General features: G+C 43.8%; 2 protein-coding genes across 2 annotated transcripts in view; one reads left to right on the plus strand and one right to left on the minus strand.

Annotated features, from left to right (window-relative positions):
* Positions 1-1,425, plus strand: part of BMP6 (bone morphogenetic protein 6) — an 89,120-nt gene extending 87,695 nt beyond the window's left edge. Inside the window, exon 7 of the mRNA XM_083623927.1 lies at positions 1-1,425. Within this exon, the coding sequence (XP_083480053.1) occupies positions 1-150 (150 nt within the window). The 3' untranslated portion in view covers positions 151-1,425.
* The window catches only part of TXNDC5 (thioredoxin domain containing 5), a 27,071-nt gene continuing 13,033 nt past the window's right edge, over positions 1,262-15,299 (minus strand). Inside the window, exons 6-10 of the mRNA XM_083623980.1 lie at positions 12,663-12,749; positions 11,221-11,364; positions 9,920-10,002; positions 5,441-5,570; positions 1,262-2,859 (exon numbers count right to left, since the gene is read on the minus strand). Of these exons, the coding sequence (XP_083480106.1) occupies positions 2,737-2,859; positions 5,441-5,570; positions 9,920-10,002; positions 11,221-11,364; positions 12,663-12,749 (567 nt within the window). The 3' untranslated portion in view covers positions 1,262-2,736. The remainder of the gene's footprint in view (positions 2,860-5,440; positions 5,571-9,919; positions 10,003-11,220; positions 11,365-12,662; positions 12,750-15,299) is intronic.

Below are 15,299 nucleotides of genomic sequence, written 5' to 3' on the forward strand. Positions count from 1 at the left end.
GTTCACCTAATGAATCCAGAGAACGTTCCTAAGCCATGTTGTGCCCCTACGAAGCTGAACGCAATATCAGTTCTCTACTTTGATGACAACTCCAACGTCATTTTGAAAAAATACAGGAACATGGTGGTAAGAGCTTGTGGATGTCACTGACAAAAAGTTCTCTTCAGAAAGATCTGGTGCGCCATTCTAAATAACTTCCATCCAGTGCCTCAAAGGGAAAAACCTGAAGCTTCTAGGACTGTATTTGTGCCTTAAGGAGGATTTTCTTGGTTGTTGTTTGTTTTTAAGCAGAAGCAGGGGACTCCAATACTACTTGCCCTTTTAAAGTATTTGCACAATGGTAGCCTTTGGTTCTTCTAATTTCTAAGTACACCAAAGAGGATTATAAAGTATGGACCATGGCTGAAGCAGCAAAGGTACAGACAAAAACCTGCGCGCTGCTTCAATCTTCAATTCCGTTTCTCTAAGCAGGCACCTGCCAAATCCTGGTGGCGATGCCCACAAGGAAAAAACAGAGGCTGTAGCTAAGAAATGAAATGCACTATTCAAGGCAAAAATCTCCATTCTTACATGTAGCCAAACCAAGCTCTCCTTGCTTAACTTTAAAGGCCTGCAAACTGTAGGTGAGAAGGTTGATCGGCAAGGTAAGTGTCTTGTATGAACTGCTGCACTTAGGTTTCTGCAACACACACTGCGTTAAAAGCAAGTTTTGTCCCTTGCCCTTCAACAGGGACATAACTGGCAATGTGCCCCTATAGTTATCACAAAAGGAAGTGTTCTAGAGGTTAAATTGTCCCATCAGGCTAACAGGAAGAAGCTTGTACATTTGTTCTAAAGGCAATTTCTATGCTTACATTCCACAGCTCTCCTCTTGCTAGTTTTGATCCCTCCCCTCCTTTTGAAAGCCTGACTAAAGAGGAAAAAGAGGTGTGTGGGAAGGGGGGGGGTAGAGGCTGTAGGGCAGACCATGCAGGAGAACTGGCAGATGGCAAGTTACTCAGTCTCACTGACCCAATTAAAAAGCACTCTTCAGATTGTGATCTGGTTGGTCAGGAATAAACTTGCACCTCTCACTTCTGAAAAACATGAATTTAAAATGTATATACAATACTTATTTCTAATGTAAGAGAAAGGTTTCCCCAAGGCAAGGAAAAGTGCACTTCCCTTTGACTACTTTGCTCTTGTAAATAAATGAAAATGATAATTTATTGCAACTGTCCGATATAGTAATTTTGATGTACTATTAGCAAGACCAAGATTATTTTTTTTTGTAAAAAAAAATTTATTCAGAAACTGTGTGTGTAAACAATTGTACCACTTGATTTTTACAGGAGTCATGACTTGCAGTTCAGCCTGCTCATGATTGTGCTTCATTAGGTTTTTAAAAGTCACCATGTTGAATAAAGGCTCCCTTTAAGGCAGAAACATGTGTGTTGATCTGATACATCTGCCATATCTCAATTAACCCTTTCCATTCTTCCTATCTGTTATGTACCCCCTGACTCTACATCCCCCCACCCCCAAATCTGTGCTGGACACATTTCCTGGCCTTCAATAGGAAGGGCAAAAGTACAGTACAAAAATTAGAAATGTAGATATGGCTAATGAAAGTTGCATTGCTCCATCTGCAACAAACAAATGGCAACAGCATCTTTCTACAGAGAAAACATCTAGCCTATGTACATACCTGAAAACTCCCCCAATAAAATGGCAATAAATGTTTATATATAAACCAGATTTTTTTCCCCCAGCATCTAGTTTGCTGCTGTAGTTTAAGTGTCTATCAGTACCTGCACTAGAAATTCTTTGGCTTTAAGTCTGTCATATTGAATACCAAACTGGAAAGGAGGGGGACTGGCTGGAGAGAAACTACTCAGAATGAAAGACCACCTGGAAAAACTTATAGGTAGGTTTTGTTCCTTTTTTATATTACCTGGAAAGAGGCTCTTTAACCATGATTAATAAACTACAGCCCCTGAAGTAACAAAAATAACCCACCTCTAGGTTTTAAAAGAATTTTAAAAATTTATTTTTTTAAAAAAAGGATGGCCGGTCATGATCTAGGTCTGCACAAAAGGAGCCAAATTTCTTTGCAAATGGCTGAACTGAACTATTGTGTCTTTGAGCTGTCAAAAACTACCTGACAAATGGCATGGTTCAATAATAAATGCAGGCACACATAGTACCATTGCTTTTTGTTGTACATCCCTCATGATGAGAGAACACAAAATGACAGCAGCGGTCAGGGGTGTCTTTCCAAAGTGTGTGTGTTTGTGTGTTTGTTTTCCTTTGACGTTTCTATTGATGAGACATTTAAAAAGCACTGATTTGCCAGAAATAAGGTTTACAATGTGCAGTTTTGCAAAGGTCCAGGCATCTAGTAAGTTTGTAACTTGTGTAAACTGCCATCATCTACCAGCCCCCCTTAATTTCAACCCTTCCTTACTGGTTTTAGATACAAAAAGGCAACTGACTACCAGGACAAAATGGAAGTTCATTAACACAACTAATAATGAAAACTCCAATTTGAACTATGATTGCTTGTTGTAAGCTTACCTTAAGCTCAGCACAGTAGGGCTTTAGAGGAAACAAACACACACAGGGATACCACATTTTAGTACATTCAGTTTCCCAAATGACCACTATTGGAAATCTGGTACCAGCACACCTTGGTTCAACTCCCTTGTTTACTGGACAGACACAGCTTGAGGAGCAGTACCCAAACAGACATGTTTTCTACAGTTCATCCTTTGCTTGCCCCAGGACAAAGTTGTGCAGTGTTTCAAGATCTCTGGCTCCAGTGTGCTCAGTGACTTTTTCCCCACCACGGAAAAGCATCAGTGTTGGGTAGCCACGAACCTTCAAAAGGAGAGAAAAGAATGTAGGTGAGAAAGCAACTGCAATCCTGTATGTCCTGACTCAAAAGTAAAAGGCTCTTCCATATGGCCAGTTTATAGTGGGCATGGCACTGCTTGGAATCTCTCATGTTTTTTGTGGTGTTCACACACCATCCTTGCCAACCTGTACTTCCCTCACCCCCTCCAGATTTCCTCTTTAGAAAAGCTGAGAACTTAAAACAATCTGTTATATATATTATGTCACTGCTGGACGGAAGGGAGTTTCAACAGGTGGCCCTCATGTTCATAACATGAGCAAATAGCACAAGACCTGTAATAAGACAGAGTGAGTAGTTGGGGTTGCTTAATCTCCTGAGTTGAAGGTATGCTTATGCCAACTGTTCTGTAAATTAAGATAATCTCTCTCTCCAAACATTCTCCACCTTTAGCTTAAAGCACCTCAAGAACTGCTCGTATTGCTGAGGAGTATCAAATCGGGATTTATTCTCTTCCTTCTGTTTTCAAGCTTCGCCAAAGGTCATACTATCTATATACATTTAAACCACTCTGATACCACTTCAAACCTTTAACGGCTTCCCCCAAAGAATTCTGGGAGGTGCTGGGAGTTGTTAGGAGACCCCTGTTCCCCTGTGTGGCTTAGCACTCCATCCCTATTCACAGAGAACTCTGGGAATTGTAGCTCTGTGAGGGGAATAGGGATCTCCTAATACAGTGGTGCCTCGCAAGACGAAATTAATTCGTTCCGCAAGTTTTTTCTTCTTGCGAGTTTTTCGTCTTGCGAAGCACGGTTTCCCATAGGAATGCATTGAAAATCAATTAATGCGTTCCTATGGAGACCGCTTGCCAGGCTGGCGGTGCGGAGAAGGGCTTTTCTCCCCACCGCAAGCCTTCAGGACAGGTACGGGAACAGAGGGGAAGGCGCGCAGCGCTTCTCCTCTGTTCCCGGGGCTTGCGGTGGGAGGAGGGTTTTTCCTCCCCACCGCCAACATTCAGAACAGCATTCTGAACGTTGGCGGTGGGGAGGAAAGCCCTCCTCCCACCGCAAGCCTTCAGGACAGCCATCCGAAGGCTGGCGCGGGGAGAAGGTCTCTCCGCCCCACCGCCAGCCTTCGGAGGAGCCTTCCGAAGGCTGGCGGCTGGAGGAGGTCTCTCCGCCCCACCGCCAGCCTTCGGAGGAGGTCCGAGGACAGTGGGGAAGATGCGCTGCGCTTCCCCGCTGTCCTGGAGATTTCCCTATGGGCTTTCATCTTGCGAAGGAAGCCCATAGGGAAATTCGTTTTGCGAAGCGCCTCCAAAACGGAAAAACCCTTTCGTCTAGCGGGTTTTTCGTCTTGCGAGGCGTTCGTCTTGTGGGGCACCACTGTAGATCTTAGCCCCTTAAATAAAATGCAGCTCCCAGAATTCTTTGGGGGAAGCCGTTAAGGTTATCATACTGGTTTACACTGGCACAAACTCCTGGGGGCCCAGGCACCCACAAAAAAATTATGGGTACTTGGCACCCAGCCTCACGGGGGCCATGGAAGTCGTGTCTTAAGGCTCTGGGGGGCGGGGGCTCCCAGGCCCAGACGCTGCTGGGCACCCATAATCTGGGGCCCAATTCAGTGCCAGTGCTGGTTTAAATGTGTAGTGTGCATGTGGCCCAAGATTCTCCTCCCTCCTCCGGCAGGAGGAACCCCTGTTGCATGGAGGTGTCAGTGATTTGTGAAAAGAAAAAAGCAGCAGGAGGCGGCAGGTATCTCCATACAGCAGGAAGGCTCCCCCTTCCTTGTTGCTTCCTGCTTCCCTTCCCACGAACCTCTCATCAGGACTGATTTGATTCCCCCCTCCTCCTTTCTCAGCAACACAACTGGATTGCAAGGTGCTTTAATTTGAAGTTAAATAACAGCTGGAGATAGCCAGGAGAGAGGAAATACCTTTAACATACAGAGAACGCATGCAACTCCCCCAGCCTTGCCAGAAAAGTGGTCCCCATCACTTTGTAGTTTAATTAGGAAAAGGTTTCTGGCCAAGCACAGTCAGAATGAAATGTATTCAAGGAGCTTGGTCATGATCAAGGCTACACTGAGAACTCTGTATGTGCAGTGGGGCTTTGGAGATTACCTCCTCCGTTTTCAAAGCGTCCCAAAAGCCACGCCCTAAATTCAGTACAGTAGTACCTCCGGTTACATAACCCTCTGGTTATGTAAACTTCGGGATGCGAAAGTGGCAAACCCGGAAGTATTTTACCGGGTTTTGCCGCATGCGCAGAAGCGGTCCTCGGGTTGCAGAAACCTTGGGATCTGTCCGTACCTCTGGAACGGATCCTGTCTGCAACAGGAGGTACCACTGTAGTTTCAGAACGACATCTGACCACACGTAGTCAGTGCGGTTAAGCAGGTACAACCAGCACATTATGTAGAAACTCCTCAGCTTTAGCTCATGTCTTTTTACACAACCCATAGTGAAAAGATTCTGTACACATTCTTCCCCGTAGCAGACACTAATTACTTTGGAGAGTTAACTGTAAACCAAGCAGCCACACACTTACAATTTCAACAATTAAGCACAAACGCAGTGTAAAGTCATTTAGCTTCCATACTTACGGAAAATCTATTGCAGACATTGCGTTCCATGGTGCAGTCGACTTCTGCTATCTTGACATCTACTGGTCCCGGAAAGTTCTTTTTTGAGAGATTCTCCCAAGTGGGAGCCAGGTTTTTACAATGACCGCACCTGGGGGGAGGGATTAGAATGAAAGCATATAACATTTTTTTAAAAAATAAAAAATCCCCATGTTGATTTCAATATATAACAAAGGTTTGTTTCTTTTAAGTAACATTTTTAAAGTACAAAGCAATACTTTTCAAGCCAGAATCTCAAATAAAAAGCACAAATTAAGAAAAATCAATCCTACCGCATGAGACATTGGATCATTTTCAATAGCCATACGACACCAAAAAACATTGAGTTGTATCTACTTCAACCATTCTTAGGCAGCACTAGTTCATCCAAAAATTACAAATAACACTTTGTCCCACATTTGATGAGGCAAGGCTCGGCAAAAGGTCAGGAATAGCCCCTGCCCTCCTCATTCCTTAGGAGGGTGCAGGTCTCCTTGAAGAGCAGCACGAGACTCTACTGCTTTCCAAGTGCTTTGTGAAAGGGACAGAGACAGCAATAAACTTAATTTTGGCTACCAATTTAAAGGAGGGGGGGGAACCCCACTGATAATTCATCTTTTTCTGATGTGATGTAAATGTTCCCTCCTCTAACAACCTAGGTTTCCTTAAAGTTGGAGGTGATGTCTCATAGTCATCAAATTAGGAAATAACGTACCATTTGAACAAACGCTTCTGAAGCCACAGCCCTAAACCCACCTATTGCTAAGTAGGTTCTTGCTGAAATCAGTGAAGCAAAATGTCCTCACGCCACAGCCCTCAAACTTACCTAAAATTCAGAAAGCAATAAAGCAAAGTTTCCACCTCTGACATGTTGTTTATACAACACTGAGGCTAAAATTTAAAATATGCTACTATCCATCACTTCTCCCGCTAGCTCAAAAAAGATGGTGGTGTTTTTTAGAGAAGGAGTAGGAGTGGCTTTGCTATTCTAGAAGTAGGTCTATTTCAAAATCACAACTCGAGCACAGCTAGTGCCCCAACCCTTTAAGTTACCTCGCCAGAAAAACCTAAGATTTATTCCTCTGTTGCTGGTCCGTTCTTGTTGTAACAGATTCATAAATTTCATAAACCAAAGAGGGGCCAAATATTGTGAGGTTATATATGAGGAAGTGGCTGGCTTGCTCATTTCCTCCCTGCATCCCATAACTTACCTGGCAAGCAACAGAATTATCTTATGATGCAGCAGAATAACCAGGCAAATACTGGGATACTTAAATGTTTTCTGCCAATCCAAATGCCCATGTAATGTTCCAGTCACATTTGCACAGGGGCAGATGCAGGACTGTGCTTTCAAAAAGACCTGCTTCCCGTGGAACACCCAGTCTGTGTTATGTAACAACATGGCATGCAATCCGATCACAAGAGAAGCACTTTGATGCTCCACTGATGCTCCACTGCAAAGAGTCTAAACACTTACTAAATTGTGGCCACAGCATGTCCACAGTAAGCTGCACTGGAATAAACCTGCAAACCAACTCGGTGCATGAATATACTATCCCTGTTATTATAAAGTAGATGTTAGAAAACTGGCAGCCATCAATCTGAAATCAGCCTATGCACGTAAATCAATTTTCGATCTATCACTGCTGTGACATTAAGTTCCGCACTACTTTCCCAGTCAGTAGCTGATTCAAGGCACCACTTATAAAAATATTAAAAACCTGCTCCCTGCCTTAGGAAACAAAAGGAATCATTTTTAAGGTCTCTTACTATATACAGGGTGTGTATTAAGAGGGCTACTGACCATATGTACTGAAAACTATTAAGATGAGATGGGCTTTTTACTTGTCGTTCAGCTTAATGTTAATATTTACTTAAAACAAAGTAAAGGGCAAAAGGAGACCTCAGAGAACTAGCGGTTGCTTAGCCAAACATAAAACAGCTGACATGCAAGAGAAAAAGGTCAATTTGTATACAATGAACTATAATTGTGTACACAATTTAGCTGGCCAGGAATAGGCTACTGGCTATTTGTGTAGTAAACATTAGCCTGAACTGAAGCTTTTCATGGAAACAACTTGTTGCCAAATGAGAGTGGATTTGGTCAGGTGGCATTTAGAATATCTTTAACGCAGCCCTCACTTTTGGATATTTAGCATCCTTGTGGCATGGCTCTTTTTAGAATGAAGTCAGGAGAGAATGGAAGCTATATTTGGAATGCAGCTCTGCTGTAAGATTTGCAGAAGAGCTCAGTGAATTCTACAGGTATCTCCTCTCTTTCACGTGTATCCTTCTCACCTTAAATAATTAGGACCAGGCCAGTTTCACCTAATGCCATTCATCTAAGTGCCACCTGCTAAGTGGCAGGCTTGGTGGGTGAATTGCATAGGGACCACCTACGTGTCATATTGCTAACAACTTTCCCAAACTCCAGGTTTCCCTACTATCAGCAACAGCATAGGATAAGAAGACGGAAAGTCTCCAGGAGCCTGGGAGCTAGCACTGCACTGCATGAGATCAAAAACCGAACCACTTCCGTAGTTAAATAAATTTTCACATCCATGCTTGGCCATCAAGTCACTAGGTGGTCTTCAGCCAGTCTCTGAGCCGATCCACACACCATATTTATCACGCAATGACTACAGAAAGCACACATCTGTCAGTAAGCCACCACCGATCTAACAGAACTTTTGCCTAGCAATTTTGTTTGCTGTGATGTGAGTGGAGAAGTGGGGTATAACTCTAACAACTGAACTTTAGTCCATCAGACAGAACGGGTTGGTTCTTGACGGTGTCATTCTTAGACTGGGTGAAATCAGTTGAGGAGCCAACTCAATGTTTTTCAATATAAGCAATTCATACTTTCAGTATAATGAAGCTCTGTGAAACTGACTTACATGTATGTGAACCAGACCCCAACCTCATAGTACTGATTGTGTACCTATGGCAATTAAATCAGATCTGATATCCCTCCCCCCCCAAATAAAACATGCTTAAACCTCTGGGGTTCTATGTAGCATGAACAGCAGAATTCTTTTTTAGTACCAGCTTAGGCAAGATTGTATGTTATAAAGCAAGACATACAAAATGTCATACATGCAAAATCTTGAGACTGTTATGGCCTGAGTCGAATACATCCAACACAAAGGCCTGGGAACAAGTACATTAAGAGGACAATCTCAGCAGGATTTGGGCACGTGTAAAATGTTTTTTTAAAGATTTGAGACACAAATCAAAGTAGAAAAGTAGAAGGGGAAGAGGGGCAAGGAAAGTAGAACTTTCCTCTCCACCACAGCATAGCACAGTAGAGAGGAAAGGGAGGAAAACAACCTCTCTGGCAATCACTACAGTGCTGAGGCAGCCATTTCTCTTACCACTGCAACACTGCGCTAGCAGGAGAGGAATATCTCTGTCCTCTCCAGTGGAAATTCAGTGCTTTCTCTGCATTTCAGGGAGCCATCTCTGAAGAGCAGAGAGAGTGGTTTTCCTGTGCAACTGCAGGAGGGGAGGATCTTTGCAGCACGGCATTGCAATAGAGAAGGTAAAGGTAAAGGGACCCCTGACCATGGTCCAGTCGTGGCCGACTCTGGGGTTGCAGTGCTCATCTCGCTTTATTGGCCGAGGGAGCCGGCGTACAGATTCCGGGTCATGTGGCCAGCATGACTAAGCCGCTTCTGGCGAACCAGAGCAGCGCATGGAAACACCGTTTACCTTCCCGCAGGAGCAGTACCTATTTATCTACTTGCACTTTGACGTGCTTTCGAACTGCTAGGTTGGCAGGAGCAGGGACAGAGCAACGGGAGCTCACCCCATCGTGGGGATTCGAACCGCCGACCTTCTGATCGGCAAGTCCTAGGCTCTGTGGTTTAACCCACAGCGCCACCCGTGTCCCTAATAGAGAATATATCCCCTTGCTTAACTTTCAAAGGCGCCTCTCTTTCCTCTTGCGCACCACCACTGCTAGGCGCAAAGTCCTTTCCATTTCCTGACCGGTAAGACCTCCCAGTAGTTGCAGCACGAAAGAAAGAGGAGAAGCCCTTCTGCAACAGGTAGAGGTGCTGCCATTGGCTAATCTGACAGGGGTAGGCGGACCTCTTCATGCAGTTTGCTAGGCCTGATTTAGCATGTAGACTCACCATTCCTGCTGTAAACAGCCAGCAAATTAACGGTCTGCCAGGGGTACCTCCAGCTCATCTCTAACAAGACACGGAGGCAAAGAATAGCTCCCAGATGGAAACTAGTTTTCACTTCTGGATAAATGCTACCAACAGGTAAATAAAGTCACAATTATCCCACTCTAAAGGCGGAAATAAGTAAGTGAGGAGAACAACAGCAGCAACAGCACAGAAACAAAAAGTTCAAATGCCTGCAATCCCAAATGTTTTCTCTGTTGAAAACATTTATCTATTCACTTCATTTGTTGATCTAGTAATCAATAAAATCCTCATGCAGAAAACTTACCATGGAGCGTAGAACTTAATGAAGGTGATTCCCTGAGACACTTCTTTATCAAAGTCTTTTTCAGAGAGGGAAAGGACTTTGCCCTGTCAAAGGAAAGGGAGGTGAAAGTCAAACGGCAGCAAACATGCCAAGTGCGTACTTGGAAGTGATACAAGTCTCTTGCCACTGCTATGATGTTGTATTAAGAAAAAGGGGTGCATAGAGGAAGCCATGCCACACATATGCCAAATGCCGCAGTGTGGAGATTTCCCAGCCTCCACCCAATACATGAGGCTTTTCAATACATCTTGAACATCTTGGCCCTTGCTGGGCCAGGCCAATTGTTTTCCCTGCAGTTCATCTACCATCAGGTGAGAGCCACTGGAAGGGGGGAAAGGGTGGCACTCAGAGACACATATGCAGCTACAGTCACTGAGGAGCTAATTAAAAGCAATCTGCGAAGCACTCCTTGAAAATCCCTCATATGAGTACTGCAGCCTAAATGGACATCGCTATCGTTTTAATTTTCTGGATTCAAATTCCTTGTTCAGCACCTCCTGTTTTATTGTAGTCCCATCGTCCCCCTCCATTTGTTCCCTGCCTTCTTGCTGTGCCAACCCAAAACAGGGCAGAATCTGATCATGACTACCTCTGTCCTGGCAACAAGCTGTGATGTCACAAGGATGGTGACTTAAGTGAGAAAGAGGCTACAGGAAATGTAACATATACCATCCAATAGGAAGGGGACACCTCTCTATTTAGCTACATATATTATCTATCCATATATTATCTTTAAACACAAAAGGATGAGCAGCCAGGAACCATTTCATTCAGAAACAAACCTGATATACACAGCATAGCTACATATGTATGTGCACGTTTACATCAATGCACAGCTCTGTGACAGTGGTCAACGCACACTTTTAAAAAAGCAGCAACAGCTTTATTGCAAATTCTGATTGAGTGTTATAACCAGAACCCTAGCGGAGGTGCGACAGCAAAATTTCAAGAATAATTTTTAGAGTTTGGGGAAAACATTTAAGAGGTATTATTTAGGACATGGGTAGGCAACCTAAGGCCTGGGGGCCGGATGTGGCCCGATTGCCTTCTCAATCCAGCCTGCAGACGGTCCGGGAATCAGTGTGTTTTTACATGAGTAGAATGTGTCCTTTTATTTAAAATGCATCTCTGGGTTATTTGTGGGGCATAGGAATTCATTCATTCCCCCCTTCAAAATATAGTCCAGCCCCCCCACAAGGTCTGAGGGACAGTGGACTGGCGCCCTGCTGAAAAAGTTTGCTGACCCCTGATTTAGGACTTACCTCTTCTTCTGGAGTTGCTTCTCTAGGTGGTGACGGTGCTTCTGTAGGTTTAGCATCTCCTGAGGCTTCTTTGGCGTCTTTTAGCTGGGATTCTACATATTCTTTCAAAGAGTCCAAATCTCTCTTTCCTTTATATTGGTCAACCTACAAAACAACAACGACAACATGTGAATCATTTAGTTTAACAAACCTTTCTTGAATCCCCATTTGAAGTTGTTCACGTTTAAGCACTCATTGCTACATATCTATATCATCCTACCAATTCATTAGCTTGGTTTATTGAATTCCACAGCTTAAGTTTTTTGCTTTTTGCCAAGAAAGAGATCCTTGCAAATCTTAATGCATTTTGAGTAACAAAGTGAGTTTCAGTAAGTTAAGAGTTCCTTTTAAAAAGAATATAAAACTTTGCTTTTTCCCTCCTATTTTTTTCAAAAAATTCCACCTACCCGTCCACAAAAAACAAAACAAAACAAAACAAAAACACCCTGTGAGGAAAAAGCAGCTTCAAAATTTCTGGAAATTTCACATCGCTGTCTAGAGCCCTGAGTTAGCAGGATTCTAAAAGGTGTGAGGAGCTTCCGTGAGTATAGGAGGCCTTGAACACGAGGGAACTTGAAAGGAGCTGTGCAACTACTGAGGGAGTGCTAAAGGCATGATCCATGCAATAATAATAATAATAATAATAATAATAATATTCTTTATACCCCACCCATCTGCTTGGGTTTCTCCAGTCACTCTGGGTGGCTCCCAACAAAATATTAAAAACACGATAAAACATCAAACATTAAAAACTTCCCTAAACATGGCTGCCTTCAGATGTCTTCTAAAAGTCAGATAGTTGTTTATTTCCTTGACATCTGGCAGGAGGGCGTTCCACAGGGCGGGTGCCACTACCAAGAAGGCCCTCTGCCTTCAGCTCCTTTTAAAACTTGTGTCGCCCCTTCAAGTGAGCAATAACTGAACAGGAAGGGCCAGGAATTAAGGCAAGTGCTCTGAAACCAAAGCACACATTCCGGGAGCAAGGTAATTATTCTTTCCCCTGATGCTCATGCATGCCCTCCATCATCCCACCCCGCCTGACCCCGGTAAGGAGGAAGATCCACAAGGACTCAATGCTCCACTGACTGGAGCATGTTCTCGTTTGCAGCCTTGTCCAAAGGCAACACACATGATGGTTTACACCTCTGTGAAAGCGGGAGCTCAGTAGTGGAAGCTGGAGGTATTTCATATGTGTGTGTTTGCATTATATTTGTGTGACATGTTTGTTCTACTCGGCATTTCACAGCTCCTATGACCTGTGGCTACATAAAGATTCAGTTTCACAAACTACACCATCGGGCTTTCACAGTCCATTCCAGGGCAGGCCTGAAAGTGACGTAATCGATCCCATCACATAAACACAGGAAACTGAATAAAGAGGGCAAGCTTCGTAATAACCTCACCTTCTCTCCTCCTCTGAACCAAAGGAGGGTTGGGTAACCGCGCACTTGGTTTTCCGAGCAGACTTCATTATGTTGTGTGCAATCCACCTGAAACACCACACAAGTATCAAGTAAAAAAGCCATTGTGAATTTCACAAAGTAAAGGTATAATCTGTCAGCAGGTGTGCTGAAATATTTAACTCTCGCTGCTGTGCAAAAAGAAGACACAACTGCTGAAGGGTGTCGCCATGATTACTTATATAAAGCAGCTAAACATACTGGGCATGGCACATGATTGAAAACGGCACATTTTCCTGCCCTTGGGGTTGCATCTAAAAAACCATGGAACAAAAGAAGGGACCTGGGATGAAGAGATGAAAAAATGCTATAAACTAAAACGAAGTAAAAGGAGTGATAATAAAACCTGAAAAATATAATCAAAGGAAATAAATTTGGGGGAGGGGAATGCAATAAAACATATGAGGTCATATATGTAACGGGGAAGGAGTTCCATGCCTTAGAAGCTGTAAGAGAGACAAAGTACATAGCTAGAACGGGCAGCTTAATAGGTTCGATGAATGGAAGGACCCAGGAGGAAAACAGAGAGAAAGCAGGAGTAGAAATGTGAAGAGACGCAAAATAAGACTCATGGGGCCAACAGACGACGCCAGTGAAGATAAAAACAGGAGAGAAATATACAGAGGTGTAACATGATTGAAACACAACCAAACAAAAAGTTAAATGAGCAGAAGAGCTGGGAATGGAGAGAAGAGTTTTAAGTGGGGAGATCGGTGAGGGAAGCATTACAATAACCCTTGCAACGTAAAAGGGAGAGTATAAGGGCTTAGGCAGAACCAATTGATCAGAAGGTGTGTGTGGGTGGTGCTTTTTAAAAACAGTATTATAAAAGAGAGAAGCGACAGACCTCAGCTAGAGCAGTAATGTGAGCCAAGCAAGAGAAAGAAGGATCAAAGACAATGCCCAGCCTCTTAACTTGCTGAGAAGACGGAAGAGTGAAGTTGCTGACTGAAAGAGAAAGAGAAGGGGAAAGGTGATTTAAGGGGAAACATGACAAATTCCATCCTTTGTATACAGTGTTTGCGATAATGATCCAACATCCCAGCAGAAGGTGGTGGTAAGACAGTTGGAAGCATTAGAGAAACTGAAGTTAGGAGGCAGTATTGGCTCTGAAAAGCAGGTGCTGGAAGCACAAAGGGAGGGTCCTTGCCTTCACGGCCAGCTTTAGGTTTCCTGAAGGCACCTGGCTGGTCTCTCTTGGAAACAGGGCTGCTGGGCTAATGAACACTCAGGCTGACCCAGCAAGGCTCTTGAGATGTGTTTTTGTAAGGGGGAAGAGAGAGAAAGGAACACAGCGAGAAAGAAAGGAAGAGAAAGGCAGAGTTGGATGGCACCGTGTAACGAAAGAATTTCAAGAGCAAGAGTAAATGCCAAGGAAAGGATCTAAGGCCTGAGCTCAGCAGACACCAGTTCAGAGAGGAAACTGAGAAAGAAGAGTGCCATTACCCCAAATAACGCCGAGGACTAAGGAGCAGAGAGGGATCAACTGTATCAAAACATGAGGCAAGATCAATGAGAGCAAGAGGATTTTATATAGGGCCGTCTCAATAGAATGCAGATGTTGAATACCAGCCTGGAAAAGGAACTGTTGTAAAAAGAAAACCTGGGTGCTGTTGTTCAAGTACTTTGGATAACAAAAGAAAGATAGAAATGGAAAGGAGGTGAGGGGTTTTATTTTAAAAATAAAAATGGGGAACCACGGGGCAGGGTTTACCTAACAAGTCCTATCAGTGGAAGCCCTGAGCAAGGAAGCAACAGGGCACTTGTGCAACTGGGCTCCCCCCTCCTGTCCTGCCCTCAAATAGGCTCTGGGGGCATTGGGAGAAGACATAGCAAGTTTAAAGCACAACAGGGAATGGTGAGAAGAAAAGTAAAGGCTGAAAATAGAACAAGATTCATACGATACTCTGGTTTCTCTTCAGATCGTATAAATAGAATTAGAGAGGAAAGAACAGATGGAGTATTTGCTGTGGAAAAAAGGAAGGAAATAAGGAAGAGGGGGAACTGGGTCAAAAGGACTGAAGGAAGAAGAAAAGCAACAGCAGGAAATGAAAGCAGAGAAGATGGGTAAAAAATAGTGATGATGATAATAATGATGATGAAGAATACAGCCAGAACTAGAGAGTAATGAAGAATGAAGAGCACAAATCAATACGCCGTTGGACAAAATTATTACAGGAAACTGATGAAGGGACAGCAGAGGAGAAGGATAATGATGAGCATGAAGTAGCAAACCCGATGCTAATCAAGTCAAATTTGGCCCAGGGGCATCCAGGAGCTCTGACCCAGAAGCAAAAGGAGCATGAGAAGGAAGAGAAGAAAGGCTAAGGTGCATGGGGTAAACCAGGCATAGGCAAACTCCAACCCTCCAGAAGTTTGGGGCTACAATTCCCATCATCCCTGTCTAACAGGACCAGTGGTCAGGGATGATGAGAATTGTAGTCCCAAACATCTGGAGGGCTGGAGTTTGCCTATGCCTGGGGTAAACGTTGCAGCGAGAGCAGCTCCTGTTCACTGCTCCATTCAGTCAGCCAGGCCCTCTTCCACTCTGTTCCCTCGTCTCACTCAGTTTTCTCCCAT

This window comes from Podarcis filfolensis (genome assembly GCF_964270895.1).
Source record: "Podarcis filfolensis genome assembly, chromosome: 7".
Taxonomy (NCBI): Eukaryota; Metazoa; Chordata; class Lepidosauria; order Squamata; family Lacertidae; genus Podarcis; species Podarcis filfolensis.